At 51.2% G+C, this 27,929-nt stretch overlaps 11 protein-coding genes across 11 annotated transcripts; 4 read left to right on the forward strand and 7 right to left on the reverse strand.

Annotated features, from left to right (window-relative positions):
* Positions 1-1,392: 1,392 nt before the first annotated feature.
* On the reverse strand, positions 1,393-3,466 carry M438DRAFT_345748 (uncharacterized protein). Its single transcript, XM_029905519.1, has one exon. The coding sequence runs from the start codon at positions 3,376-3,378 to the stop codon at positions 1,444-1,446; it is 1,935 nt and encodes a 644-aa protein (XP_029760821.1). The 5' UTR covers positions 3,379-3,466; the 3' UTR covers positions 1,393-1,443.
* Positions 3,467-3,577: 111 nt separating this feature from the next.
* On the reverse strand, positions 3,578-5,368 carry M438DRAFT_297228 (uncharacterized protein). The gene is made up of 2 exons (XM_029901940.1): positions 4,826-5,368; positions 3,578-4,774 (listed from the first exon to the last, which is right to left on the reverse strand). The coding sequence occupies exons 1-2, from the start codon at positions 5,216-5,218 to the stop codon at positions 3,677-3,679; spliced, it is 1,491 nt and encodes a 496-aa protein (XP_029760822.1). The 5' UTR covers positions 5,219-5,368; the 3' UTR covers positions 3,578-3,676.
* A 355-nt stretch (positions 5,369-5,723) lies between these two features.
* Positions 5,724-6,722, forward strand: M438DRAFT_273467 (uncharacterized protein; the record flags this gene model as incomplete). Its single annotated transcript, XM_029900641.1, has 2 exons — positions 5,724-5,912; positions 5,970-6,722. The coding sequence occupies 2 exons, from the start codon at positions 5,724-5,726 to the stop codon at positions 6,720-6,722; spliced, it is 942 nt and encodes a 313-aa protein (XP_029760823.1).
* An 85-nt stretch (positions 6,723-6,807) lies between these two features.
* Positions 6,808-7,653, forward strand: M438DRAFT_217792 (uncharacterized protein). The gene has a single exon (XM_029899450.1). It carries the CDS (start codon positions 6,893-6,895, stop codon positions 7,454-7,456), a length of 564 nt encoding a protein of 187 aa, XP_029760824.1. The 5' UTR covers positions 6,808-6,892; the 3' UTR covers positions 7,457-7,653.
* Positions 7,654-7,850: 197 nt separating this feature from the next.
* On the reverse strand, positions 7,851-8,471 carry M438DRAFT_374696 (uncharacterized protein; the record flags this gene model as incomplete). Its single annotated transcript, XM_029908518.1, has 1 exon — positions 7,851-8,471. One exon carries the CDS (start codon positions 8,469-8,471, stop codon positions 7,851-7,853), a length of 621 nt encoding a protein of 206 aa, XP_029760825.1.
* A 387-nt stretch (positions 8,472-8,858) lies between these two features.
* On the reverse strand, positions 8,859-10,568 carry M438DRAFT_345752 (uncharacterized protein). The gene has a single exon (XM_029905520.1). The coding sequence runs from the start codon at positions 10,331-10,333 to the stop codon at positions 9,089-9,091; it is 1,245 nt and encodes a 414-aa protein (XP_029760826.1). The 5' UTR covers positions 10,334-10,568; the 3' UTR covers positions 8,859-9,088.
* A 348-nt stretch (positions 10,569-10,916) lies between these two features.
* On the forward strand, positions 10,917-12,755 carry M438DRAFT_217845 (uncharacterized protein). Its single transcript, XM_029899451.1, has one exon. It carries the CDS (start codon positions 11,055-11,057, stop codon positions 12,618-12,620), a length of 1,566 nt encoding a protein of 521 aa, XP_029760827.1. The 5' UTR covers positions 10,917-11,054; the 3' UTR covers positions 12,621-12,755.
* Positions 12,756-13,935: 1,180 nt separating this feature from the next.
* Positions 13,936-14,556, reverse strand: M438DRAFT_248368 (uncharacterized protein; the record flags this gene model as incomplete). The annotated part of the gene is made up of 2 exons (XM_029899615.1): positions 13,936-14,005; positions 14,060-14,556. Coding segments are annotated over 2 exons (567 nt in total), but the record flags the coding sequence as incomplete, so codon positions are not given.
* A 1,888-nt stretch (positions 14,557-16,444) lies between these two features.
* Positions 16,445-17,504, reverse strand: M438DRAFT_392828 (uncharacterized protein). Its single transcript, XM_029909098.1, has 3 exons — positions 17,446-17,504; positions 17,308-17,389; positions 16,445-17,244 (listed from the first exon to the last, which is right to left on the reverse strand). The coding sequence occupies exons 1-3, from the start codon at positions 17,479-17,481 to the stop codon at positions 16,745-16,747; spliced, it is 618 nt and encodes a 205-aa protein (XP_029760829.1). The 5' UTR covers positions 17,482-17,504; the 3' UTR covers positions 16,445-16,744.
* Positions 17,505-20,154: 2,650 nt separating this feature from the next.
* Positions 20,155-24,843, reverse strand: M438DRAFT_217862 (uncharacterized protein). The gene has a single exon (XM_029899452.1). It carries the CDS (start codon positions 24,612-24,614, stop codon positions 20,463-20,465), a length of 4,152 nt encoding a protein of 1,383 aa, XP_029760830.1. The 5' UTR covers positions 24,615-24,843; the 3' UTR covers positions 20,155-20,462.
* Positions 24,844-25,995: 1,152 nt separating this feature from the next.
* On the forward strand, positions 25,996-27,682 carry M438DRAFT_345756 (deoxyhypusine synthase). Its single transcript, XM_029905521.1, has 3 exons — positions 25,996-26,265; positions 26,321-27,100; positions 27,163-27,682. Exons 1-3 carry the CDS (start codon positions 26,065-26,067, stop codon positions 27,226-27,228), a joined length of 1,047 nt encoding a protein of 348 aa, XP_029760831.1. The 5' UTR covers positions 25,996-26,064; the 3' UTR covers positions 27,229-27,682.
* The last annotated feature ends 247 nt before the right edge of the window (positions 27,683-27,929 follow it).

A 27,929-nucleotide genomic window follows, 5' to 3' on the forward strand; every position in this document is an offset into this window, starting at 1 on the left:
TACCACACCTATCTACGGACCCTTTGCTGTGAATTGAAGTGTAGACAAGCAAGAAGACTTTACCTACTACTAACCCAATAGCTTCCATCGAACTTAGCATTCACTCATCCCATATATCTTTCAGTAGGGTAAGGACACCATCGCATATAGTCCAATCATTCACGTCTGTAGTGTTACGAGCGGCTTCTTCGTCTAGATATACGGACATGACGGGATGATCATCCAAGCAAACAAGCAAACAGAATCGGAGATCATCCAAGCAAACAGCACGCCTGCTCGTCATTCTCGTAGATAAAGAAATGTTATATTTAGTAAGTGATTTTGAACCTCAGGTGCTCCGGAAAGAGAGTTTACTTTACCACAACAACTACCACCATCAATTCCTCTCAACCATTCATCGGTCATTCCAATAAGGTACGCGTGGCTGTCTTGATCGGCGAAGACAGGGCTACAACGAGTAGTCCATTGAGACAAACGATCATGCTGAATAAAGGTTAAAAAGAGCCAATACGAATTCTTGGAATGCTGATGATCTAAGTTGCTTGAACATCAAGAGCATGATAGCTGGCTCTCTTGATATTGTTATGCGACTCCCGAGCAGTATCTTCGCCCGATGCTCACAGGTGAATTTGAGGATCCTTGCAGTTTTCCCACCACCGGTCTCATACCGAAGCTGCTTTCTCCTTCTGCTCAACAGATTCACCACCTTTCTCGATATCCTGCACCTGCTTTTCGTGTACAGATGAGTCCTTGACATCTGAAGAAACTGAAGTCACCATGTCAACATCAGCATCCGCCCATCACAGCTAAACACAAACGCAACAACTTACATCCAAAACGGCTGCAAAGAGCCCTGAGCTTTTGCCATACCTGTACTCTAAGCTTAGAGTCTCCATATATGGGCTTTCTCAATCTAGTCCAATATACCAGTACAGTGTTTTTTTTTGACCAACAAATGGAGTACCGACGTCTTGAGGCGCTCCTTCAAGCTCTTGGTAGGTTTCTTAGGTGGCTGTTCTGACAAGATCAAGTCCTGGGAGTTGATGATGAAGCGGCGGACGCATACCAGGGTGCTTGGATCCAAGGGCTCATCGGCTATGGCGAAATTAGGTGGAGGATCCCAGGGTTCATCGACCACGGTGAATCTAGGTGGAGGCACGGTGAATACAGGTGGACGATGTTCGGAGTTGATTGCGGAGGGTGATAGAGGCTAGATTGCGCGTTAAGGAGTTGGTCAATAGGTAGAATCGAGTGAAAGTGGCTTTTTGAACCGCAACCCGCGAACTCGACGATCTCCTCAAGAGCTGTGAAAGCTTAGACGTCGACATCAACGACAAGCAGAAAGTAGGTTGGAGATTTGTGTTGAGCCAAGGACTCTGTGGCACGATCAAACGGATGGCAGACAGTTGAATACTCTGCTAGCTTTTGCGGGTTTTGTTCCCTCTACAACTCCATAGTGGCAATTCTACCACCAACCTCTCCACCCTGACCTCCGAAAGGTCCCTCATCAACCTTTTTTCTCAATGTAGTAACAACATCCCCCCACTCCTTTCCTTCTTCGCCACCCTCGTCGACAAAGACCTTGAGTCTGTTGTAAACCTCCTTCAAGCATTCAAACTTACTCATCGCGACTCTGTAAGCCGAGTTTTCTGTATCACCTACACCGCCGACCAAATTCGAGAATGTTTGGGCTGGCGAGAGGAGGTATGGCAGTGTGTATTCAAGCGATGGGGGTGAGAGGATAGCGAGGAAGCCTTTGCCTTGCTCGGCAAGAGATGTGGGTGGCAAAGCTCCGTGGAACTCTTGATCTGTAGGTGTTGATGTCGGACCGAGAGGCAACCAGTTCGCGGTCACTATACTACGAATCAGGCTGATGGCTGCAAGAGCGACTTCTCTCAGTGCAATGACGCTGGCGTGGTGGGCGAGGTCGGCGAAGAGAGTGGGATTGTGGTTGAGGTAGAGGTAGTAGAGTGCGTATGCGGCTTGGGCTTCGCCTTTCCAGATGGCATCGTGTGTTGTGTCCATGAGAGGTGAGCTGGGCGGGTAGTTGATAATCTCTTGCTTCGAGGGACCATGGAAGATCGTGGCCAAAGTTGCCAGTGCGTCTGCATTTGTGGACTTTGACGGAAGGAGAGAAAGCGGAGATGACGACCACCTGTTATTCGTGGGAAGGAGAGCACTGCGAGGCATGGACGCCAAGATGTGTAGATCTTGTTTCGGTGATTCGGCATGGGCCCAGCGACTGGGTGAGATGTCCAAAGACTGTTGCAGACGCTTGATGACTGTTGACTTCAATGGGCTGGCTAGGAAATGAGAGGGGTATGAAGACACGTAGGCGGCGACGTAATTTGCTGAGGGTGCGTACAGGAACTGCAAGTCCAGAGGATCATGACGAGGATTGGCTGGGTCGAGGTAGTAGCTCATCGCCTTGTCGTGGAGTTTATGTTGGATGAGGAAGTCAAGAGCTGCGGATGAATGCGGCGATCCTGCTGATTCAGTAGGGGTGATCGTCTTGAGTAAGGTGGCATAGAACTCGAGCAGACAGCGATGCATCAATACATCATCGGCAGTGTCAACCATGTTCGATGAGGCAAAATATAGTAGACCCTCTCCTTTGCCGTCGGTAAACCGCTTCTCGACTTCTGGATGATGTGCGTGTGTGATGGCATTCCAGTTCAGAGCACCAATCTCGGGCAACCATTCCAGCAGTCGAGCTTGTGCGAGCGTCTTCTGGCTCTTCGATAAGTCGATGCCTTCAACACTTTTCAAAGTGCAGACTGAGAAGATCAAAGCGTAGACATCTTGATCTCCGAATACACGCTTCCACATCAATCCTTGACTGTGTCCAGGAAGCGACTGTTCATCACCAGCTCCTGGAGGGACTGCATGGTCGACCTTCAGTAGAGCCAGCAGAACATCTCCAGCCTGCTTTGCAATTCCAGCTTCATGGGTACAAAGCCAGAGATTCACCAAAGCCGTGACCACTTCAGGTTGAGCAGCAATGGTTGCGGCATCCGTGGCGTTCGTGGCAGCTTTGTTCAGCAATGCCAGCATAAGGCGATTATACGGAACAGCAGCCACGTTGAGTCCGCCGACAAAGTCCACAGCAGCATTCAGGCCGAGTACATCCGAGAAGCTCAACGGCTCGAGTAGAAGTACCAAGAATTGAATTGGTTGCGTTGGGTCCTTTTGTAAAACCGGCAGTATACGAGAGAGTTGTGAGATGAGTGTGATAGAATCCTTCTTCGATATCCCGGGTGCAAGAGCTAGAGAGCATGATTCGAACAGACGTTCATCGATATCGGTGTTGATGGGGTCCGCTTCCAGCTGGCCAAGATGAGCTTGGAGACGCTCAAGTAGATCGTTAGAAGCCGCCATATTGACAACAGATGCGCAAAGAGTTCTGTCAAGTCGAGGACGCAGCCGCAAATTATTTGATGATATTTGATGACTTGTCGGATTTATGCGTGCGGTGTTGTAGCATTCCCAAGACGTCACGAGAGGCAAACGCGGGCAAACAGAAGCTCGTCACGTGCTTGGTCAACAATCAACATGGAAGTGAGCGAAGTGAAGTTTTGTGGTTCAGCATTTCTCATTTCATGCAATATGGATATAAAAATGTACATAATTCGTGCCGTAATTCAGTAAGGGTCGTTAGGAGTTAGGAGAGGATTGTCTAATCCCTCTCAGATATCAGCTGGATCGAAACCTCCCATTTGAGGCCGCCGGATCCGTAACCTCCACCAAGCCTGTTGCGTACAAGACTTGAAATTCTTTCTCTCGTTTTGGCCAAATCAAGACCATAGTCAGCTGCTCTATATCTCAGAGTCAAGTTGGCCATGCATAGTCCGTAGTGAACTTGCCAGAACTTGGCGTCCTGAACGGCTGAAACGGATTTATCGTTTTCGATTTCGGAGATAACGTCTTTGACTGTCGCGCTGCCAGCAGGTGCGGAGTAAGACATGAGTAGGATGGATGATAGGGAGGTGCCCAGGCGGACGCCAATGGCGATCATGGCAATTGCGATAGCGAAAGACATGGCGGCGTCAAACCACTTGTAGGCTTGGATACTGAGTAGGGGCAGCAGAAGTAGGAGTGTAGAGCAGGATAGAGTGATAAGATGGCTGGGGTTACTCAAGACAGTACCCCAGCATGCAATGAAATCAAAACGCATAGCCTTGCCAATGCGAGCGTGATTTTTGAGCACGACAGCGGAGATGAGGGTGACAACGATCGCAAGTAAAGCGGCGACATCAACAGATCCAGCTGAGATGCGACGGTGGGTATGAGAAGAGTGGGCGACGTGAGACCCAAGGTTTTCAAGAGAGTGCTGAATACCGTGTGACAAGACATCGAGACCCATGAAGCCAATGAAGACCGCAAGGCCGAAGCCTACGAGCACATCCAAACGCTCAAGGCCAAAAGGATGCTTGACACTGGAGCGCTTCCAGACTTCAAAGTTTCCCATGGTCTCGACCAAGACACAAGCAATAGCACCAGCAGCATCGAAGAAAAGTAGACGAGAGAGGGCGGTCATGGCAAGAGAACCCGAAGCACTCCATTGAACATATCCAGCGATCAAAAAGTGGCAGAAACACCATGCTAGGCGGGCCTTTTGGTTGGATGTCATGCTGTGTTGGACCTCATTGCGTGTGGGAACAGGGAGGGAAGCAGGTAATTGGAGAGGGGCGCGAGGAGCGGGTTCGATGAAGATTTGGTGGGAAACACTGGAGTGCTTGTATTTGTGACCACGACGTTTGCCAACATTGATGTCCTAGTTCGTGTTAGTTGTCTATTGCTTGCGGGCGTAGATGCATGTACTGACAGGCTTCGCGGGAGAGAGGGCAGCAGAGTATTGCTGGGTGGTAAAGTTGAATGGGTTTGCGGCAACTGGAGGCTCATCCTCTTTCTCTGAAGACTCGTCTGCTTCGCTGATGACGGTGTTGGGCGTGAAGGGGCTGTAAGGGTCGGCAGGTGTTGTGAGGGAGAAGGTGGGTGATATCAGATCGGTACGACCGGTGTTCATTGAAGTGCTCGCAGTGTCCGGAGGTGAAGAAGAGAGTCGGTCGAATGAGCCCGAAAGACGAGATCTGACAGGAGACTCGTTGTATGCGTGCTTGATGCGCAAGCCCGACTCTGCCATTTCAGGATCCATTTCGTCGTCGGATGTTGTAGGAGTCCTCGGAGGAATTGGCATAGGCAATTGGATGTCAGCCATGGCTGCTGTCGGCAAACAAAAAGAGCGTTGAGATAGTAAAAGCCGCGACTTCTTTGTCTAGCTGGGAGCGGATGTGGTGGAAGATTGCGGTCAAAGGAGCGACGCGGATTGTATGCGAGATGTAGAGTAGAGACAGTATCGAGGGCTGGTATGTGGATAGGGGAGTGGAACGGCGACTATCTTTGTACGTGCAGATCCCTGCAAAATACGCGCTTTCAGGGGGTTAGATGTCTCTCTGCGCGACACTTTTGACGTCGTGGGCCGTCACCGTTGGAACTTGGAAAGCGCGCGCCCTCCAAAGTCTCGTCTCGCCCTGTTCCCCCGCCCTCGGCCCGCTCTGAGCAGCACCCTGCTTTGACACCTTCCGTGCCGTCGGTCAACTCGATCCTGTTTCATAGAACGCGACTTCCTCCTTGAGAGAGCCCTTTGACATTTTTCTCGAGACCATGCAGTGGACATCGATTCCAACAATGACTTCTACCAATGCTTCTATTCTGGGAATACCATGACAACGGAGGGCAGAAACATGAACGGTGCAACTGAGACAGCCGTTGAAGACGAGCACTTGGCATGCACCGCGCTTCCGCCAGCTCCCAAGCACAAGCATCGGAGCCTCTCTGCTGGTCTTCTACAGCGATTCAACTTCCTGTCTCGTCCGGCGCCTGTCGAACTGTCGACATCAGCTCCTGCTGCAGTTGGCCTTCCAATGCAAGCAGAAGATGAATCGACCCATCTGTCTCGTCCTCTCAAGGCGCGTAAACGCAAGGGTTCGCTGAGGAAAACGGCCTTGCTGGGTCCTGGTCGCGTCAAGCAAGACCCTCCTGCCACCGAAATATTCAGAGTTGCCCAAGACGCTCAGTCCGACGATGCCATCCGATCCATTGACGACGCTCTGCACGATGCTCTGGCTGCCGAAGACTTGCACCAACCTCGCCGATTGTCTCTCGTCTCGGAACACTCGCCCAACTCGTCACCGCCCTCGATCCCTCCTCCGCCTGTGCATCCAGACTTGGGCTCGCCCATAATCAGTCCTACGAGTCAGAGTTATGCCTCGACCACCGACGATGACGACCTTAGCATGGCCGCTACCGTGACACGTCCAGCTTCATACTTTGACCCCCGTCCCGTCCTTGACGTTGTCCGCCGTCGCTCATCCCAGAAACATGCGCCGTCTCCGCTGTCCGCCGTACCAGTGCTAGCACACAAGGCAGATGATGCCTACGATTATGCCGAGACAGAACGCTGGGGATGGGTTGTACTGGTCGTCACTTGGGTTGTCTTTGCCGTGGGTATGGGAAGCTGTCTCGGTGTTTGGAGCTGGGCTTGGGACGTTGGACAAACTCCCTATGCGCCGCCTGAACTCGAAGACGATCCGACGTTGCCCATCGTTGGCTACTACCCCGCCTTGATCATCTTGACTTCAGTCATGGCTTGGGTTTGGGTTGTTGTAGCGTGGGTCGGCATGAAATATTTCAAGCATGCAAAGATACAAGGCGATGACTGAATGTTCTGCTTGCTCCGCTTGCTACTATAATCTGCTCTGTGTTTTTCAAATCTTTCATCTCGGTGGTCATCACGGCCAGCTTTTCGCTTTGGTCGGATGAAAGAGACGACAGGAGCTCGGGCGCGATTCCCATCCAGGCTCGTGTTGGTGCCACGAGTGTTCAGTCATAGATGCCACAAGGGTTTCTCGTCACCTTCATGCTCTGCAAGCATTCACAATCACTGCCCCATACTCCTCGTCTCGACTTCGAACACAATTCGACTATTCACTCCACCTCCACTATCGAATACGACCTCATTCTTCTGCCAGCCGCAGACATGCCAACAAACATCCTCACGCTCCCCCCCGAGCTTCGCATCATGATCTGTGAAGAGATACTTCCCGACATAACCATCGCATCCCACCTACCGCTTCCACCGATTCTCCTTACCCACCCCACCATAACGCAAGACATCTATCGGCTCTGCCAAATTCGTCTGCATGTCCATCTCATATCGACACACAAATGCAGACAAGCCAACATCGACAGAATCAAAGCTTTCGAAGAAGTATTGGGAAGAAAGGGGATGGTTCTGGTGCTACAGCCTTGCGTCAAGGATCTATGGGGGAGGCGGGTGACTGTGACTAAAAAGCAAAGTCCAAGTCTCTGGAGTGGAATTATCGAGGTCTTTGGGGAGAGTGCTGTCGAGGGTTATCGGAAGATGGGGATACATGCTATCGTCGCGGACAAGTGACGGTACACTCTTGCTCGATCGTTCAGTTGCAATGTTGTAACCAGTATTCTGCGGTGAAAGAGCAATTCTTCCTACCTCTTCCGACCGCATGGCCTAGCCCGTCTCAAACGTATTCCCAGAACCCACTGCAACCTCCTTTCGACGGCCCCCGTTCCAAAAAAAAATCACACAACTCTCTCCCACCTTTTGTGATTATGAGATCCACTCCACAATCTCTAGAGGTATCGACATTCTTTGCCTTTCACTGCTAGTCATTTCCCGATAGGTCTTGCTCGTTTTCTGCCTCAATGACTCTGATCCGTCAACCAGGATCAACAATTTTATCGCCACGGGAATTCCCCTTGCTTGCTGGAAGTCTAGATACGGTGACACATCGTAGCGTGATTGCTGGTATCTATAACTTCGATCCTCTAGGGGTGACATATATCGCCTCCCCCGTCGCACACACCTTCACCTCCCCATCCAATTCCTCCTCCTGCCCGACCTTCTGTCCGACCGTCGCAACCATTTTAATCCCTCTCCCCTTTCTCTCCACCACTTTCACTTTGACAAGTATAATCCCAGGCGTCTTGATAGGACTCTTGAATTCCACATTCAGACTCTTTGTAAATGCTTCCACGCCCGATGCGATCTCTCCTGATGCATGACCAGTAGCTACACGACCGAGATGCAAGCGTTCAGATTGGAGTTGCAGTAGCATTCCCATGGCCTCGTCGATAATCGTTGCAGTGATGCCGCCGTGGAGGATAGATGGGTAGCCGTTACATCCATCTTCTACTTTCAGCAGCACATTTATCGCATTGACTTCTGCGTCTGCGAAACAAGGGCGGGGATAGTAGATCAAGCAGTGGGGGATCGTGGATGAAGTCGCGAGGGTACCGGCGATCAGTGAGTCCTCGCCGGTAAGAGGTTTCGGCGTGCGTGAGAAGGGGTGGGCTGTGCGGACGCTGGGGGAGGCGAGGAGGCGAGATGTCCATGGGATCGAGGTGAAGAATGCGTGAGAGGTCGACGCCATTGTGTAGTTCTTTTTGCTCTTCTTATTCGTCCTTGAGGGTGGTCGAGTTGCTGAAGCTAGCTCAAATGGTACGTTGTATGCTTGGAGCTCGGTCTGGGTCGAGCGAAGGTTGCGTTGCGATTGAGATAAAGACAGTGGAGTTGTAAAAGCTGTCAAGGTGGTCTTGTACAGAAAGAAGAGGAGCTGGAATTGGATAGGTGCATGTTTGCGGTGAGCGGTACAAGGTTACTTCTAACTTTCATTGCATGTGAAGTTGAGCGCCGAGGCCAAGGGTCCTTCCCCCGCTGTCGATCTCAGGGGTCATCGGAAAGATGGCGCAAGCTTCCAAGCTTCCTCCTTCCAGACCTGGAGCTCCTCATCGAAATCAGAAGGACCGAATGAGATGTAAAAGGGTTGAGCAGACGCCTTCCCTTGATTGTTGCAAGCCGAGGCGATAGAATAACTACAAGCAAGGTATTATACAGTGAAAGACTGACTACAAACACATTGATACAAAGAAGGGGGTATCGAGAGCAAAGCGAAAGTGTTCCTCCAAATTGTGAATCCCTCAAAAAGCCATATAACGACAGAGAAGCAAGGTAAAGAGATTGCTGTTATCATCCATTCTTCTCTCCTCCTCATCTTCCAGGGTACTGATCATGTCTGCTGATCATACTTTCCAGCGTAGCAGTATGCGTAAGAACATGCGTCAAGTCGTCGTTTGCCAGCGACTTGCTACGCATGGGCTCAAGCGCTTCTCCATCCATGCCACCACTGGGCCCACTCTCGGACCTTGAGCGTGAAGGATCGGCAGCAGCTGGTGACAGCCTCTCCATACTCTTGCCTGAGAACAAGCGCGTGAGCTTTGGCCTAAGAACTCCGAGCAGTTTTCCCTTCTTCGGTGTCTTTGGTGGTGAGACAGTCGGCTTGGTTGACTCCTGCGCGCGAGGCAGAGGTTGTGCGAGCATAGTGTGAGAGGCGGTCTTGTGGATGATCGGGTTGTGATGGTCAGACATCATAGCATCATAGCCATGACTACCCTTCCATTGATCAGTGACATTGTCCATAGCCTCCTGTGCCGCAGTACTATATTCGGGATACAGAGTTTCGGACGCTTCGACCAGGAGAGATAACTTCAGAGTGTCACGGATAGTGGCATTCATGTCTTCGCTAGGATGCCATCCCATGGCACGTACGTCGTATCGCATTGCCTTGTCGACTCTTGTTTGCGTATCCATGAGCTGAACCAGGTAGTCCACCTTCTCGCGGATGAGAGCACAAAGTCCGGTTGCTTTGGCCACATCCATGATTTGCCAAGCGCTCTTCTTGTTCACACCAAGATGTTTGTGAATCTTTGCGTGGGGATATGCGACCACGACTTCTTGCAGCAATTCCAACTTCTCACGGAATGCTTGCAGTCTGAAAGGATTGGGAGCCAGCATATGGTTCTCGCGCACTTTTGGTGAGCCTTTGAAAAGATCCAGTCCATAGGTTTGCAACATCTTGGCTTTCGTCAAATGTGTCATAGGGCTGGCGATAGCGTGCAAAGAGTCTTCCACACGCTGTCTAAAGCGAGGGTCATCCAATCGGGCATCTCGAGTGCCAAAGTACAAGGGCCTCTCAGGTTCTGGGTTCAATGCGCCAGGATGTTTTGGAATGGCGGATGTAACGCCGGTAGAATTTGGTGGTGAGCAAATTCCCACAGCATCTCCCCAAATAAGAAGGCGTGCTTGTTCGATGCCCAGTTGTGATGTAAGAATCTCTTCACTGTGAGATTCTTCGTGGGTTCCATGGATCAAGTTGATAGACTCGACACAGTCCGCGAAGAGGTCAGCGAGAGAGTATGCGTCAGTCAACGACTTTCCGCTCTCGTGATGGTCCATTGTCGATTACTTGAGTTTCTTCAGTATCAATATTGTAGCTCTCGTAAATTCCTGGTCTTCTGGTTTGAAAGTGGTCGCGAGCTGATTATTTTTGGTCTTCGCAGGCAACTCCACAAGATTCTGCTATGACATCGGCGGCGCGTAAGATTTCGATTCTTCAACTTGCAGGAAGGTGAGATGTTGGTTGAAAACAATTCGATGGGCACGTAAGATGATAAGACCCAGCCATCTTCTTATATCATTGGGACGCTAGCACAACTGCTAGGGAGACAACATTGTGGGGAGTTGAGAAAAACTTCCACCCTGTTGGAAGGCCAGAGCTTCTCAGCCAAAAGTTTGCTGTGATTATGTCTTGGCAAAAATCACCGTTGGAGCTGTATGTACTCGCGACCCTGTCGCTGACTTTCTGACCGCGTCTTTTAGCTATCAGGAACTCATTCGACATTCTCGTTGTGTGTGGCCAGCTAGCCGCCTCTCTGTAGCCATAATGTCTAGAGTATGCGGGCGCATGCAGGACCGACACGTGATGCTGGATGTCGAACCGCCACGATGAACCTGCACAGGAGATCTGCGCCTCGCATGAAATCTACAAGTCCTCCATGATCTTCTATAGCACATTACCGCATTGAACCTCCCTACAAGCGGTCGGCTCCCTCAATTCGGCAGCCTTCATCGCGGCTTGGTGTTTGTGCACCATTACGGAGCCTCTGCGGTTCATTGGATGATGGAGAACTCAACTCACCGCGCACTTTTGCTGCCCGAGATAGTCCACGACATCTTGGTACATGTCGACCAGAGAACCTTGGTTCACTTTACATCGTTCGTCAACAGGTTGTTTAATGTCGAAACCTCTGCTGTTCTCTGGCGCAACCCCTTCTTCGATGTTCCGACAGTGCTGGACTCTGTTGAAGACATAGAACGCGGACAGCATCTTGCAAACAGAATTCAGTCAATGACACTTCGCATGAACATACTCAACGAAGACCAATTTGACAACCTTATGAGGTTCTCTTACCCAAGTCTTGAACACCTCAAAGTGGTCGATCTAGAACGCTCAGAGGAACCAGTCAATATCGAACGACTTTTCGAGAAAATTCCAAACCTGCTTTATTACAAAGATTCAAACCCGACCGGAGCTACATTAAGTATGCTTGAGCATTGTTGCCCTAAGCTTACCAGAATTGAACTCGACGAGCGTGACAAGATGACTCTAGACAGCACCTTATCAATTTTCCACAGTCATCCACACCTGCAATTCATCTCCCTTAGGACCCCCTGGTTGGAAGCAGACCAAGCGGACTTTCTTCTGCGCAACATTATGCAGTACACAAATCCAATCGAACTGACTGTTGGCCGCGGACCCGTCACGGTCGAAACTGCCAAATGGCTGAGAGACAGAGAAGGTATCGATAAGATATGCCGACTGAGCACGAAAGCTGGCTTCCGTGTAATGATGCTTCTGCTACCAGCTATGGTCTCATTGACGGATCTCACGATTCGCGTCTTTGGTCAATTTGATGTGGTCGAACTTTTTTGGGCTCTCGCTACTCATCAAAAACTGCGAAGGCTAACTCTGAACAACGTATTACTCGAAAGTCACTTGCAAAGAATGGTCCATGATTCTCTTGTGCTCTCGATGATTCAGAAACTGGAGCATCTAGATCTGGAAGTGACTTCTGGAGCAGCTTCCACACTACCCTCAATCTTCCAGACTCGTGGTCAATCCCTCAGGAGCCTGTCTCTCACAATATCGTATGAGGATCGAGAAACTGGGGATGCACATATCATACAGTTCTACAAAGGATTGGCTGAAATGAATCCATCAGGACTGCAAAAACTTACCATACAACAACCGCGGCAATCGACCGTTAACTGGAATGAATTAGCCAATTGTGTTACTAGCCTTCCAAGCCTCAAAAGCTTGGTGATCCATCTGGGGTGGCTGCCTCGAGCATCTGTCGTACCAGATACTATGTGGCGCGCCTTGGGCAGCAATAAATTAGTAGAACACATCTGGCTCGACCATGCAAGACTGAACATCGACCTTTGGACGAACATAAACACTCCTCTATTCCCCGAGCTTCTCTTCCTCAGAATTGACAGTTTCTCCTCGACCAGCGAGGCGGATGGTTGTTCGCATGCAGAGGTGGTGATGCGTCATTGTCCAAATCTGCGCGCTTTACGATGCAACGGCATCTCGGAATATTCGACAGCTATTCGCCGTATGATATCCGAGCGCGATGCAAGACCTCAGTGTTATCAAATTTGGGACGAAGATTATACTTAGACTTGACCTCGAGAGACCGAGACCATAAACATGGTAAAAGGGTCGTGGAGTGCTATGGTATACTGTCTATGGAAAGCTGCTCAGCTATTTGCTGATTCTGTAGGATGTCAACGCGACCCACGGGAAAGGTCTAGATGTGTCTGACAAAACATCTCAATCCAAGGACCATGTCTTCCACCACGAGAGAATCGTCCATCTACGAGCCCACGTCGGGATCAACGCCTCCACCTAAAGTCTCTTCTCCTGTCCAAGGCTGCTGAATGAATCCATATGGTACCCTTCCTTCGTTTCTGCAGCGTCTGCACACTTGCATCTCACAGCCAGGACAGTGAAGGGTGCGGCGAGAGTCTGTTTCGCAGACCGAGCAGGTGGCAGTGCCTTGATGGTTCCACCACTCTGGATGAAGGCATGCGGTGGGGTCGTCGGCGAGCTTCCAGGGATCATCTTCGGTTGTGGTAGCTGTAGGTGGAACTACTGGTGCGTCAGGTCGGGGATCGTGGTGAGCAAGCATTTGACGGAGTCCTAGATATTGCTGAATATGACGGGGAATACCTTGGAGCCTTCGCCCGGTTATGACGTTGGCGTCGTTGGGATCTAGGAGCCCAGGCAGGTCGATGAGTATTATGGCGGGTACCTCGGGATCTCCAGTAAGGACTTGGTCTTCCGCAGGCTCATTTTCTCCGTTTTCTCCAACACCCTCCTCGCGATCTGCGTCCAGTTCGGGTGGATGATATCCCCAATTGAGTTCGACGTCCTGCAAGCGTGCCGCTGCTTGAAGCTCTGCATGTCTCATGGCCTCGATATGGTTTTGATAATCCTCATAGCCCGCGAGAATGACGTGTAGTGGCGGGCGTCCTTCTTGCGGGTGAGGATTGTCATGAACAAACTCAGCGATTCGTTCATTGCGGCGACGCAGTCTTTCCAGATAGCCAATTTCAGGCTGCTGTCGATCATGCCAGGGAAGGCGCTGACCAAGCGCAAGTTGTATGTCCTCCGGAGGAACTTCTAGCTCCAGGGCCGGACCCCGTATAGCTCTCTCTCCCGCTCCTTCGTCCAGTCCGAGACCTTCGAAATCACCTCCTTGTAGAAGCTGGGCTTGTGCCCTCACGTGCTCGTCGAGGATTCTTTGGCGTTCGGCTTGGTCCATAGCAACAGGCCAACCATGTTCGTCTCGGTCTTGCCACTCATCTACCGGGAGTCCTCTCAGTCGTGATCCATCAGCAGGTCGTCGATAGAACCTATAGTTATAAATGATCTCTCCGTCAGTGTCAGGATCAAAATCACGATCGTGGGCTTGTCCTCTAATCTCGAGGGTGCAAGGGCAAGTGTCTCCATCTTGACTACGTCTGCCGCAATTGTAACAGAATCCAGCGCCGCATCGACAACTGAACTTCATGTTAGCTCATGTGTCAATTCTAGCGTCAACATGTTGGACTTACTCAATATGGCTGCAACCATCCAGTCTTTGGACCACGCGAAGACAATTGTAGCAACGCTGCCAGCGCATCTTTTCTGCGTGTTCGAGGAGCGCCTTCAATTTCTCATCTGCCGGACAGTCACCAGGATGAGTGGGTGCCTTACAGACAACACAGGTCTGTTTACCGCAACCATCGCATACTGCTGCATCGCCATGGATATCCGAAGGAGGGATGAAAGTCGAGCAGGTTGGGTCTGAGCAGTATGTTCGGTCAACAGTACTGAACTCGACGCCCTTTTCGTTGAAGGTCTCGACCATTCCAGGTTCCAGGAACCTCTTTGCATGTTCGATGGGTAGTGGTGTATTTTCGCAGCAACTAGGTGGATAGAGCGACTCGTCAAGCACGGCTGCATTGAATACCATGTCCAGACATGTCCCACAGTAGCAATGTCCACAAGTCGCGAGTATGAGATCCTTGGGCGGCAGTTGATCTTCACATGCCACGCACTCCACAAGCGCTTTGCCGTTGTCATCAGAGGTCTTGTGTTTGGGCGTGTCAATGTTCAGAGAGTCTAGGAATTTGGCGAGTTTGTCAATATCGTGCGGTCCGAGTGTTGAGATTGCCAGTTCGGCGACCAAGGAGTCGTAGTTGCCTCTCGTGGCGAGTCGGACCATGACTGCTTGGAGCATTGCTTCCTCGTCCGGCGCGGCTTCGATAACGGTCGTTACTTCCGAAAACGCAAACTCGGGAGCTTTGTGATGTTAGCATAACTCAAGCATTAAATTGTTGTCCCTCGCTAAGGCTGGGAGGTCGGTTCAGCACAAGTGGAGGTGTAGCACTTACCAGGATCTCCTGAGATATCGTCTTCGTCGTAGCCCAAGTCTTGCAGCTCGGCAAGCAGAGCTAGACGCCTTCTGGCATGGCGTGCATCTTCTCTCGAGATACGGACGGCGATATTGAGGACTGACTCCTCTAAGCCTTGCTCAGTAGGTGAGAGTCGATCTAGTCGTTCGTGTAGTGGCTCCATATCTGGCAGTTATGGTGTGCGAACCCTGATATCCACTGATGTTGATATTGCGGAAGAGAAACGAAGGGGACACCAACAACAATAAAAGAACCGAGATCAGGCAGTAGTGAGAGTGAGAGTGAGAGTGAAAGTGGAAGTGAAACTGAATGCGGAAGAATCTTCTGGGCGTATCAATGACAGCCAACACTCACTGGAGTGGAAGGAAATTGTTGTTCAATTCACGCAGTTTGCTCCATGCACCAGACGTTCGAAGTGATCCAACCGACTGAAATGCAAGATGACATTGAGATTCAGAGAGGGTCCGCTGAGAGCTCAATTTGTTCGCTCTCTCACCGGTCCAACTCGGAATTCCCAATGTCGTCTTGCATCTTAAGAGCTAGCAACAGTATCCTCTCGCTGTATAGGGAGCGATAAAAGTCAGGATAGATTGTAAGAGAACCTCATGTCCTTGGGTCAATGTCTCACTTCCAGCAGCTCCTAAGTCACTTTCAAGACAGGGACATATGTCTCACAGAGACTTCTATCCTTAACGAAAACCATGTCACCTTACAGAACAGACAGATACCAACGCAGGTTAATGAGTCAGATGGTAGGAGACCGAGTAGCACGGTTGGAAGATACGAGGTGTATGATCAGTCATTCCAATTTCTGCTTTGTTTAAGATATCACCGGTGCAGCGTTCGAATATGTGAGCATAGGGACACTCTCATCTCTCTATCATCCTCATCTACTCTGCTTCCTTTGTTTGAGCAGAGGAAAAGGCAAAGCATTGGTTGCGAGGATTGAATGGTCGCGGAAACGTAAATCACACCTTTTCCTGCCAATGGCATCCAGACATGCACCACAACTTCTCCATGCATATTCCGCTCGATCGTTCTTACAGCACGTGTCGAATCAATTACAACGACATAGCCTGCAAACTTCAAGTCCATCTCCAGCTCCAAGATCTAGAAAATCACAAACACAATCCGCACACCCCCTGAATCGAACCCCAGTCCTCTGCCTCAAGACCATATAACCTCTCAAGTTGGATTTACTACCATAATCCGCCGAGTTGGCGCAATGGCTTAACCACCAACTCATGATTTGTCAAAACTCATCCGAAGTTTTCCTGCCGTGTAGTCTTAAATCAATTGGAGCCAGAGAAATAGCCGTTCTCTGGTGGCAAAGATCAAGGAAGTTTCGTCTGAAGGGTTTTCCCAGGAGCTCAAAGGGTTCTGGTTTTTTTGCTGGTTGTGGGCAGGGGATGTGATGGTTTGTTTTGAGGAAGGGGGGAGAATGGTATGGTTGGTTGGAACATCTCTCTGTCTCTTTTTGCAAGTGGTTTTGCTGCCACTTCAAGCATTAGTGATAGCAGCTCTGATCGCTTCGGTGCTATCGTTCGGACTACTGCTTCACATATCACCAAGGTAGAGTTCGAGCGAATTGATTTTGAAGAAGTCATTGTGTCTGAAATGTTTGCATGTTTTTGTCTCTCCGATGTTTGTGCTTTTGTACATTCAGTCTCCTCGCTCGCCCATGTTGATCGTGCTTTCCCTTCTGAATGATGCTTCTGCTTTTGTGGGCTCCACTACAAGTACATGATTTCCCGCTGCCACTTTCCCATCATGATCTCCGCCCGAAAGTTGGGAACAATCGTCATTGGGATTCCTTGCTCCTGCCGGATAGTTGACACGACTTTAGATCTCAGCATCGTTGAGGTCAGCGAAGCCATAGAGGTCGGTAGCGGCCTCCTTCTTGATCTTGACTCCCTTGTCCTCGTCTCCAGGGTGTTCAGTAAGATCGATGAGGCCTCCCTCGATCTTAGCACTCTTACCCTTAGCTGCCTTCTTGTGAAGAGCTTCAAAGTCGATGGCGTCGCCGAGATCCTCAGCCTCGTCTTCCGGCTTGGGTTCCATCTTTCTCTTCTTGGGGGCGTGGGTGGGAGTGGCGAAGTCTTCTTCGTCATCTTCACCGTTGTCTTCCATGAGAGTTGTGCGGGTGTGGGTGGCTGAGAGACCGTTGAGGTCTTTGCCCTTACCCTTGCCCTTGCCATTGGAGGACTTGGAAGGAGTACCAGAGAACTTGGCCGCATGGGCCTTGCGGGATTTGGGGGTTGCGATGGTGGAAGAAGGAGACACACCAGCGCCCTGGGCACGGATCTTGGAGAGACGATGTGTGATTGCCTTGGGAGTGCAGTCTTTGGAAAGATACAAGTCAGTGTGAGGGAAAAAAAAGGAAAGTATTGAGAAAGAAGATTTACCAGATCCCATCATTTGGGCAATCTTGTCGTTCTGGGCTCCGCTAATCTTGATATCATAGACAGCCATGACAACGGTGAACAACTGGATACTCGGAAGTCAGTATCTGTTGGTGAAAGAAAGAGAGGAGAACAATTTACCTTTGCGTCAGCTGCGGCATCCCAAGTCATAGGCATCTTTGCGGTAGGTTGTTGGGTCTTGTGTGACTTCTTTGGTGTTGGTGTTGAGTGTCCGTGACCTTGGAACAAAACCGGAAGTCAAAGCAGACTTTAGTGTTTTGTGTTGTGCGTGAGACAAGAGTGTCAGAGTATTGACGTGTGAGAAGGATGTTTATAAGTCTGTCGATGGGTGTTGGGTGCCTTCCTGTCGAATTCGATCGAGTCGTCGTCGATTCGACGTCGAGGTAGAGCGAGGTGACTTCGCTTTGCGTATGTGTGGGAAGAAAGTCGTAAGAAGTGAAGGTCACGTCGAATATGGCCTCTATCTTCCAAGAAGAAATACGGAAGACTCGAGATGAAAAGATGTGATAAAGAACACTTGCTTGGGTAGTGACGAGTCTTGAAAAAGAAAGCGAACAAGAATGAGAATAGAGAGGGAGGTTGGAGAGACGGTAGAGAGAGATGGAACAGGAGCGGAGAGATCAATCAATGATGGTGATCGGAGTGAAGTGGAGCTTGTGTTGCGACTTCGAAGGGAACGTCGAGAAGTAGTGCTACTGAATTTGGCGAAAGGAGGAGGATAAACAAGAAATACACTCACATAGATGTTGAAGATGATGGAAAAACTGAATCGTGGTATCTTGTACTCAATAGACATATACATTCAAAAACTACCTCTCGCAATGCAAACATTCCTTCTTGAAAACACTGATGATGAAACGAAATGATGTACATCAAATTCATCTCCTGTGTGGAGGAGGTGGGAAACCTCCACCATATCCTCCTGCGGACGATCTACCCATCATGCCGCCAGGGTTGCGGTAATCATAACGTGATCTTTCTTCCTCGTCTTGCATGCGCCTGACGTGCATCTCCTGTTCATATCGCTCCCTGTTCGTAGCATCACGGTAGCTCTGATCAGCCTCGATGCGTGCCTGCTCTCTAAGCGAAAGCATTTGAGGAGGTCCCGAAAGTGGCTGCTGCTGGAATGGTTGCGGTGTACGGTGTTGACCATACCGTTGTTGTTCCTGCTGTTGCTGTTGATGATGTGCTTGGTGGTACTGCGCTTCGCGTTCCTTGTACTGTCGGTCCATATCCATACCCATACGGTGCTCGCGCTCACGGCTCATGTGAAACTCCCTCTCCTGTTGCTGCTGCTGCTGTTGTTGTCTCATCATTGCCATCTCTTCGCCTCGACTGGGCTGTCTCTGGTGAAGGCCTCCGTGCGATGACCCACCAGAGCTGTTATGACGATGACTGAACTGACTCTGCTGATGATTGTGCATCTGCTGCATGTGTGTCGGACCGGCATGAGCCTGGGAGTAGGGGTTGGACTGCATGATCTGAGCCTGAGCTTGAGCGGTCTGAGCCTGCGCCATATGTGACATGGCAGCTGGACCTTGTGGTTGTAGCTGACTGGGCGTCATCGGTCTGCCGCCAATCGAGGGGGTTCGAGAATGACTCATATAAGGGTGATTGTTAGGTGGCGGCGATGGGTTCGCTCTTGACTGCGGGTTAAGACTGCCGAGATTGGCACGATGCGAGTAGTAAGGACGGACATCACGTTCAAGAGGTGCCGGTGGGTGAGGTGAGCTGGAGGTCAAGTTCTGACCCATGGGAGGTCTTGATTGCCACTCTGCTTGTCTTGAGCCGACCGGCGTACCTGATCTACCAGGCATAAGGTCATGTTGAGCAGACGGAGTTGGTGCATGCGAGGTAGGCTGGTAGATTGAGCGTGTTTCGAACTCCTGCCTAGAAACAGGTGTCTGGTTGAACACCTCTCGCCTGGGAGGGTAGATCGATGCACTTGGCCCAGAAGGTGCGACACTCAGAGTTGACGGTGTGGGCGACTGTGTGAAAGGCGTCACACCCTGATCGCTAACTCGTTTCTTTTGGCGGGGTTCTTCAGGTTCAGAATTGAGCAAGGATGCCAAGTTCGACGTCTTACGAGGCTCGGCAGGAGTTCCTGTAGTCAGGGATGTAGCAGGTTTGGCGACAGAAGGAGCGGGTGACGGCGCTGGCACTGATCCTGGTCGGTACAACTGCTCTTCTCTCTTTGGAGGAGATGGTACATGAGCAGACCTGAATGGTGGATGCATCGTGACCGTCGGAGAAGGCATTGGACCAGGAGAACCAATGATGCTACGGAACATGGATGGTCCAGCGCGCTGATGTGGCATGGAAGTCATACCAGGAGTTCCAGAACGTTCTTCCCTTTCCAAAGGTCTGTCCAGCATTGACAGCTGAGGAGACGCGTTCGGCGCAGAAGTTTGAGCAGCAAGAGGCTGGAACATCGAATGTTGAACCACCTGCGGCACATGCTCTTGGGATGCTCGCTTTTGGATCGACAGAGCACGCTCTTGTTCTTCCTTCAGATTCTTAACAAATTCAGAAGTCAAGTTCGATAGATTCTGGTGCATGAATCCAGGTGGCGTCGGCTGCTGTTGGTGCATCAAAGAAGGCGATGGTTGCTGAGCAGGACGTTCCGAAGACTGCAGAGTTGGTCTTCTCTCCATTCTGGACTCTGAAAAGAAGCCCATCTTCGGGCCGGATGTCGAGTTGGTGCGGACTTGCGAAGAGAGACTTGGCTTGCCGAGAGCGGGTGAGCCATGCGGCGGCTGAATTGGAGTAGGCGCAGCTCTTTGTGGAGGTGCAGAAGTCGGCTGCATAGAGGTCGAGAAACGGTATTGATGTTGGTATTGTGATGAAGGCTGTGAGATGGGGGTAGGTTGTGTTGCTGGAACCGGATCGATGTCCATGACCTCACCCTGTGAACCAGAAGCTGTACGTGGAAGAATTGGACCTGGGTTGTCGTAGCGTCGTTTGTTGATGGGCGTAGGTGTTGGCGGAATGCCCATGTCTTCTCCTCGATCACGACGAGCGTTAGCAATGTTAGCAGCCTCAACAACATCAGGACGGTTGCCACTCTCGACAAGTCTTTGGTAATAATTCTTGACCTGATGAGTCGTGAGTAATTGATTGTCGTGCATGGAAAGATGTCAACGTACCATAGTTTGAGTCTTAGTGCCCATATGATTGGCAATAGCGCCAAAATCGGTACCGAAATGAGCAATGAACTTAACAAAATCGGTCTGCTCTGGTACAGACCAGTAGCTCGACGCGCTGGATCTCGATATCGAAGACTGAGTAGGAGCGCGAGTTCTTTCCGCAGTATCATTGGCAACGTGGGTTGGGAACGGCTCATTGGCGTACTCTACCGGCTGAGGTCCTTGCATTAGCCTGTTGTTTCCAGTGGCTAAGTCAGTCAGAAGAGAAGCCTCTTCTAGGCGCTGTTGGTGTGCTGCAAGATCCTCTTTGCTGAGAACAACATCTTTGTCAGTGCCAGCAGGCGAAATAACAGAAGTCGAGGCGGAAACAAGAGTTTGTCTGCCTCTCTTTGGCGGCTTGTCACCAGCGGCTTGCGTCTTTCGGCGTTTGGCAGGCTTCTCGGAACCATTCTCACCACCTGCAAGTACTTTCTTGCTAGTGGTCGTGACAGCAGCAGCAGTTTTGACCTCAGGATCTTTCTCGGCAGTATATGCAGTACGAGTTGCGGCACGTCTCGGTCTTCCAGTCTCGGTGAGCATTGGTCCAGAGGAGCTGTCTTCTTCGCCTTTGCCGAGATCGGCCATGAGTGGTGCAGCTCTTGCGCGAGCGCCAGCCTTACCACCGCGACCTCTGGTACCCTTCGTTCTACGTTTGGTCTTTTCCTTGAATCGGCCATCCCACTTGTACTTATAATAATGATGAATGCAATCAGCATATGATCGACCAGGAAGCTGAGCGGCGATTTCTCCCCATTGCTTGGGCCTTTCCTTAAAGAGATCCACGAAGCGTTTGTGCTCGGTTTCGGTAAATGTGTCGAATTCAGGTTCGTATCCATAGATATCCGTCAGACAGATAGGGTCGCGATAGCGGTTCATGTTTCTGAAGATGTGCTTTTCTTTCGAAGCATCATCCCACATGTCTGGTGGAATAGCCTCTTTCTCGAGATCGATCTGAGCTCTTCTAGACTCTCGCTCAACCTTCTCCTGCTCAAGTCTGGCCGTCTCTTCTGACTGCTTCAGTACTTGCTGGATATCATATTCGCTGCTAAACTTGTGCAGTCTGGACCGAGACTCGGAGATTGGGTTCTCGAGGATTGGACTTGACTCAATGTCGAGACCGAGTTCGACAGACATCTGTCTCTCTTCAGACTCTTTACTCGCTCGTTCGCGATCAAGCAGCTGAGTTTCGACCCTCCAAGCGCGATATTTCTCAAGGTACTGCTCATGGAGGTTTTTCTGCAGAGACTTCTCTTCGTCTGCCTGTGCTTGGTAATGCATGATCAAGGCAGGCTTCGCAGCGTTCAGGCGTGCAAGGTTTTCGTGGAAAGCCCCCAACTCTGAAAGTGGAGTGAGCGGTGCCTTTACCAAATAAGGAAGATTGATTGTTTCGATGCTTCGCTTGGGTTCTGGTGTAATGTAGTCCAGCTCGTCGCTGCCATCCATATCGATGTCCTCGGTATGGTCAATCTCGGCGGTCTCGGCGGTTTCGAAAACCCTGTCCCCTCCCGGATGTTGAGAGCGTGGAATAGCCACTGGTTCGACTTCTTCAATTTGCTCCTTCTTGGGTGTGATGAGATCCGGCTCAGCATCCTCATGGGCTCTTGAAGATGCCGGACGCAACGGTGAGACAGCTGGTGCAGGCACTTCAGTCTTTTCCAACCCTTCCATAACATCTTCCTTGCCTTCTGAGGATGTCGAAATTTGGGCCAAGGGAAGATCCTGGACGGTGATCTTGGCAAGTCTAGCGATTTGTTCCAACGGAGTAGTTGCTCTGTACTCTCTTGCGCTGAGATCAATCATCTGGGCTTCCAGATGTGCCTTTTGGCGTTCAAACTTCGCCTTGCTCTGTGCAAAGTCTTCCTCATCTAGATCCATGCCTTCTTCATCACTGATATCTTCCTCTGAAGACTCGGCTGTTGCCATATCGGCGTCTACCACAGGGTCAGATTGCGGATCAGCTGGACTAGGTACGCTATATTCCTTCTGGAAAGGAGGATGTTCTTCACGAGTGGTCATGTTGGCGTCAGACATTCTGCGCTCAGGCGACGCAGGAGCGGTCTTGAAGGCACGGTCGTCTCTAGCGTCCTCAACTCTCATGGACGAAGGATCCGAGATTTGGCGATGCATGCTCTGAGGAGAGGCTCTTTGCATAATTTGTTGAGACTTCTCATCACCATTCAAGTCTCTCTTGGCGGGTACTGTAGGCTCTCTGTATTGAGGGGCACCAGGACGAATCCACTGGTTCCAAGCAAGAGCTCTTGGGGCCCCTGGGGGTGCGCGTGATACAGCGGGACCGTTCCTGTCCATAGGTCTGTGTGGTGGTTGTCCACGGTCCACCGAAGCACGAGGTGCCATAGGTGGTGCTCGAATGGCCTTAGGTGCAGTCGGTACGTTCGGATTTTGCATGACAGGTGATGTGCTGAATGAATGTGCATTGCGTGGGCCGCTGGGGGCGGTCGGAGGCGGCGTTCCAAGCCTTGGAGGTGCCATATCGACTCGAGATGCTCTTCCATCTTGGTTGTTACCAGGCGCAGGCTGCTGCATTTGAGAAACAGACATCTGGTTGGTCATATTGTCCATAGGCTTTACTGGAGTCATTTGAGCAACCGGGGGTCCAGATGTTCGAGGTGAGGTGGGTGTGTTGTTCATGTCTGGCTGGAAAGATCCCGAGAGACTACGCCCTTCACGCACTGCGGCCGGGGCGAACTGTCCACCCGCCCTCTCGTCTGTTCGAAGCGCCCATGGTGCTGTAGGGACGGGAGGTTGGGGTGCGGACGAATTCCTTGCCTTGGGTGCAGAAGGCGTTCTGTCCAACGGAATGTCCCTCGGAGCTGTGGGAGGTGCATTCTCCAACGCTCTCGGAGCTCTGGGAGCAGCAGGTGGTGGCGCAGCCAATTGTGCTTTGGGCGCAGTTGGAATTGTCTTTGTAACGGGAGAAGATGGAACCGGCACCTTCGCAGGAGTTGGTGGCGCGCGGTTCTCTGGCGAGGCTTTCCAAACATTCGATGTAGGACCACTGTATGGCTGAGACTTAAAGGACAAGGAACCAAAGGCAGGTACTTGAGGTGCAGACGGCGGCGGTGAAGAGGCACGAGATCCGTAACGAGCGGCCGAAGATTCGACACGGCCAGCAAGAAGATCATTGGGTGGTAAAGGCATTGGTGGTGGTTGATTTTGAGGTTGCACATCGCGTCTGAGAGGCTCCTTGACGCCAGACAAAGAAGTTGTCGACGGGCGTCGCATTGCCAGATCATCTCTTGAAGGTTCGAATGGCGGACGCTCGGCTGGAGGTTGTGTCAACGGTGCCTGTTGATGAGGCGTGGGAGGGCGCGAGTCGAAGCGGCTCGATGCAGCATCTCTTCTGAAGCGATCAGGCTCACGCTCGCGGTCATCACGATCAATCCAGCGATCATCTTCCCGACGCTCGGGCCGCCAGTCATCTCTATCTGTGCGAGATACGCTGCCCCATCTCGTAGGCGGTGATCTGTCTCTAGGTCTGAAGGTGTTACGGTCATCCGCAGGTCCACGGCGGTCACGGAAGCCAAAGTCTCCTCTACCTCTGCCTCGACCCCTACCGTTGAAGCCACCTCTACCAAATGGAGGCTGACCAAATGGAGGGGCATCCGAGTATCCTGGTCCCGGGTTGATAGGTCCGTCTCTAGAGTCGCGACGACCTCTTCCTAGGTCAAGATCGCGTGGAGGGATAGGACCATCTCTGAAGCCTCTCACAGGTGAACGTACTCTGGGCGATGTAGGTCTCGGCCTGCGATCAAACTCGCGCTCTCTGAATGAGCGGTCGGTTCCAAGAGGAGGTGCGTCTCTCAGCTCTCTGAACTCCGGTCGCGGTGGTGCACCTCTACCGCGAGGGCCAATTGGTGCTGATGGACCAGCTCCTGGGCCCGGTGGTGGACCTCTGGGAGTATCGTTGAAAGTTTTGGGACCTCTTGGAGGATCCAGTCCTCGGCCGAAGTCATTATGTCTGTTGTTGTTAAATCCGGGGTTTGGTGGTCCACTCGGTCTCCATTCCTGATACCTCGGCGGCGATCGCGACCGAGTGCGAGGCGGATACCGGGACTCATGAACCGGAGGAAAGCGTGACGACATATTACTGATGTACTGCACAAAACATTATCATGAAGAGAATATATCGTGGGGCACGTGCTGCGTCGTCGCGTTGGTGCGCCGTTGAGTCCTGGAAATGAATTGATGATAAGCCAGGAAACCAGGAAGAAACAATGTGCGCAACCGATGTGTTTGCGCAAGCTGTCAAAGGAGTGAGTTGATTAATGGTATGCGCGATGAAACCTGCAATCGAGGCGTGGCAAGATTTGGCAAGTCAGATCTAAACGCCAAGACTCCGCGAACTAACAAGTAGGGCTTGCTGATCCGCGCTTGTGGGCCTTCGAAGACAAGGCACTCGAATCTCCGTGCCTGTGTAACGATTTCACCCTCAGCTTTCAACAACACCGGGAGAAGGCCTCGACAGCTCAAAAGACAGCGTCAGAGGATCTCTGATGATGACAAGACGCTGGTGATATGCGTGCACGACTGTGCCGGGAGATATGACAGGAAGGGTCCAGAAAATGGCCGGATCTCGAACGATCACGACAGAAGAAGCGGGCAGGACGGCCACTTGGGTGTCAAAAGCAAGCGAAAATGACACACAACACGATTTTCGAGGTGCCGAAGAGTCCTGGAAGTGTCCGAGGGAGTTGGAGGTGTGTGTCTGGAGGATGTCGAAAGACAGGAGAAGGAAACAGAACGTGTAGAGTAGGCGTGCGGAGCGACGAAAGCCTAAACTCTATGTCATGCTGATTGGCCGGTGCACATTTACTTGGTTTCACGCACTGCATCTCGTGGCCCACATTGCACTAACTTTTAGCCCGTGGATGCTGGTAACGAACCGTACGCTCGGGCGGAATGTCAGGAACTGATCAAGAGCCCAGTCGTTATTAGGGGCTTGTTGACCTTGAAGAACAAAGAACCAAATTGCACCACTGATCAAACCTCTCGAGATGGCTCAAATTTGAAAATGCAAACATGTCGCAGGATGGGTCTAAACACGAGGCCTGGTTCGTCGCATATGTCATTTGTACCATAACGGTTTTGGTGTTGAAGCTCAAAAAGTCTCGGCTGCATGCAAGCCAGGATGCCACACCGCAGGGATTTGCGGATCGAGATGTTGACGATCTTTCAACTTGACAGATGTTTGCTCAACCTATGCCACTTCTGCCATGAATCAATACTTCGGCCGTATTTTTCTGTCCTTGTCGAGAGAATTTGCACAATAAGATTGAATTGCATGTGCATCTAGATGTGAATCGTTCCCGCCGAACCGTCGTGGAACTTTACTGGACGTGCTGCATGATAACCGTGCCGAGCCGCTTGTATTTAGAGTGAGCTGTCGCGTTAGTCAGCCTCAAAATTCAAGGGTTCTCGAAAATCTCCTAGACCAAAAGTCACGCCAGTACAAGTTGATGGTCGCCGCCGGATCGCACGAATACTTCGAACCCACGCTCTACCCGCGAACACAAACGCTTACACACTCCTCAACATGGCTGCGCCGACCGGAGCTCAAGATGCCGTCCTCAAGCCCTCCGACCCTGTGCCCGAAGGAGCCGTTCCTGTAGTTGGACTTGACTTCGACAAATTCGCTGGCCGCAACATCACCGCAGCTGAGATGGTAGAGAGCATGACGAACATGGGCTTTCAGGCAACATCAGTTGGACAAGCAGCTCAGATCATCAATGGAATGGTAAATGACTCTAGGCGTCGTATAAAGTGGCAGTTCAACTAACCACGGACAACAGCGCGAATGGCGTGACGAAGAGACGGGACAAGGCACAACAATCTTCTTGGGATACACATCGAACCTGATTTCTTCGGGTCTGCGAGAGACACTGCGGTGGTTGGTTCAACACAAGCACGTCTCGGCCGTCGTAACAACAGCTGGAGGTGTTGAAGAGGACTTTATCAAGTGTCTGGCACCGACCTACCTTGGTTCATTCTCCACTGCTGGAGCATCACTTAGAGCCAAGGGCATGAACAGAATTGGCAATCTGGTGGTACCGAACAGCAACTACTGTGCGTTCGAAGACTGGGTAGTACCAATCTTTGACAAGATGTTGGAGGAACAAGAGGCATCGAAGGATACAGAGGAGCCCATCAACTGGACTCCAAGCAAAATGATCAACCGACTGGGCAAGGAGATCAACGATGAACGCTCAGTGTATTACTGGGCATGGAAGAACGACATCCCGGTATTCTGTCCTGCTCTGACAGACGGAAGTCTGGGTGACATGCTGTACTTCCACACCTTCAAGGCTTCACCACTGCAGTTGCGCGTTGATATTGTCGAAGACATTCGCAAGATCAACACGATCGCAGTCAGAGCAAAGAGAGCAGGCATGATCATCCTAGGAGGAGGCATTGTCAAGCATCATATCGCCAACGCTTGTCTGATGCGCAACGGAGCAGAAAGTGCCGTAATCATCAACACAGCCAACGAGTTTGACGGAAGTGACGCGGGTGCACGACCAGACGAAGCCGTCAGCTGGGGCAAGATCAAGGTGGACGGCGACAGCGTCAAGGTAAATTGCGGCGGCTGAAGACGAGAGACGATTGGACGGACACTGACACAGAAAACCTGCAGGTTTACGCCGAGGCGACGGTTGTGTTCCCTTTGATCGTTGCATCAACGTTTGCCAAGGTGGCTTGATCAATCCCACGAACACGGAAGACGCGACTGAAAAAGGAGAAAGAGGCACACTTTGAACCACCTGAGGCAAATGCAATATGGGTTGCATGGGAACCAGACAGATGCGTAACCCCCATGCAGGTATGCGCCGGGTATGAAACACTTCAGAGCGGATGGATGCAGTGCAGGCAGAGTGCAGGGGGTTGTGTCCTCTTCCAGGGTTCAGTCATCAAAAAAGCAGCCAGGCTGATAGAGGATTAGGCGCGAGCCGAGCCGCAGAGTCTAGCGCCCGCGCGGCAATGACAGGGCAAAGCCATGCACGTGCCAACTCGAAGCCGAGGTCAGGAGAAGACACCTTGATGAACATATGTCCCTTCGACAGCGATAAGAGCTGCTCTTGTCGCTGTTCTGGACTCTTCGGTCATTACCATCAGCTCTTGTTTTACTAGAGGTAGACAGATGGCTAGAATGATATGTCAGTCTATATGTGAGAAGCGATGAGTATCCCGCGACACGGCGCCAATTCTGAAGCTTCAAACGTTCGACTTGTTATGGCAGGTAGCAGCTATGTCTAGCTTGGTAGCTGCAGAAAAAGGTATGATGGCGATGTCTCTCAAGCGTAACGGAATCCGACGGTGATTTCTCATGATTGCTAATGCATGTTGGTGCCTGTATGGCGCGTGTGGCTGCAGAAGCGGGGATGTCCTGATTGCGCATGCATG

Source organism: Aureobasidium pullulans (assembly GCF_000721785.1).
Source record: "Aureobasidium pullulans EXF-150 unplaced genomic scaffold scaffold_9, whole genome shotgun sequence".
Lineage (NCBI taxonomy): Eukaryota > Fungi > Ascomycota > Dothideomycetes > Dothideales > Saccotheciaceae > Aureobasidium > Aureobasidium pullulans.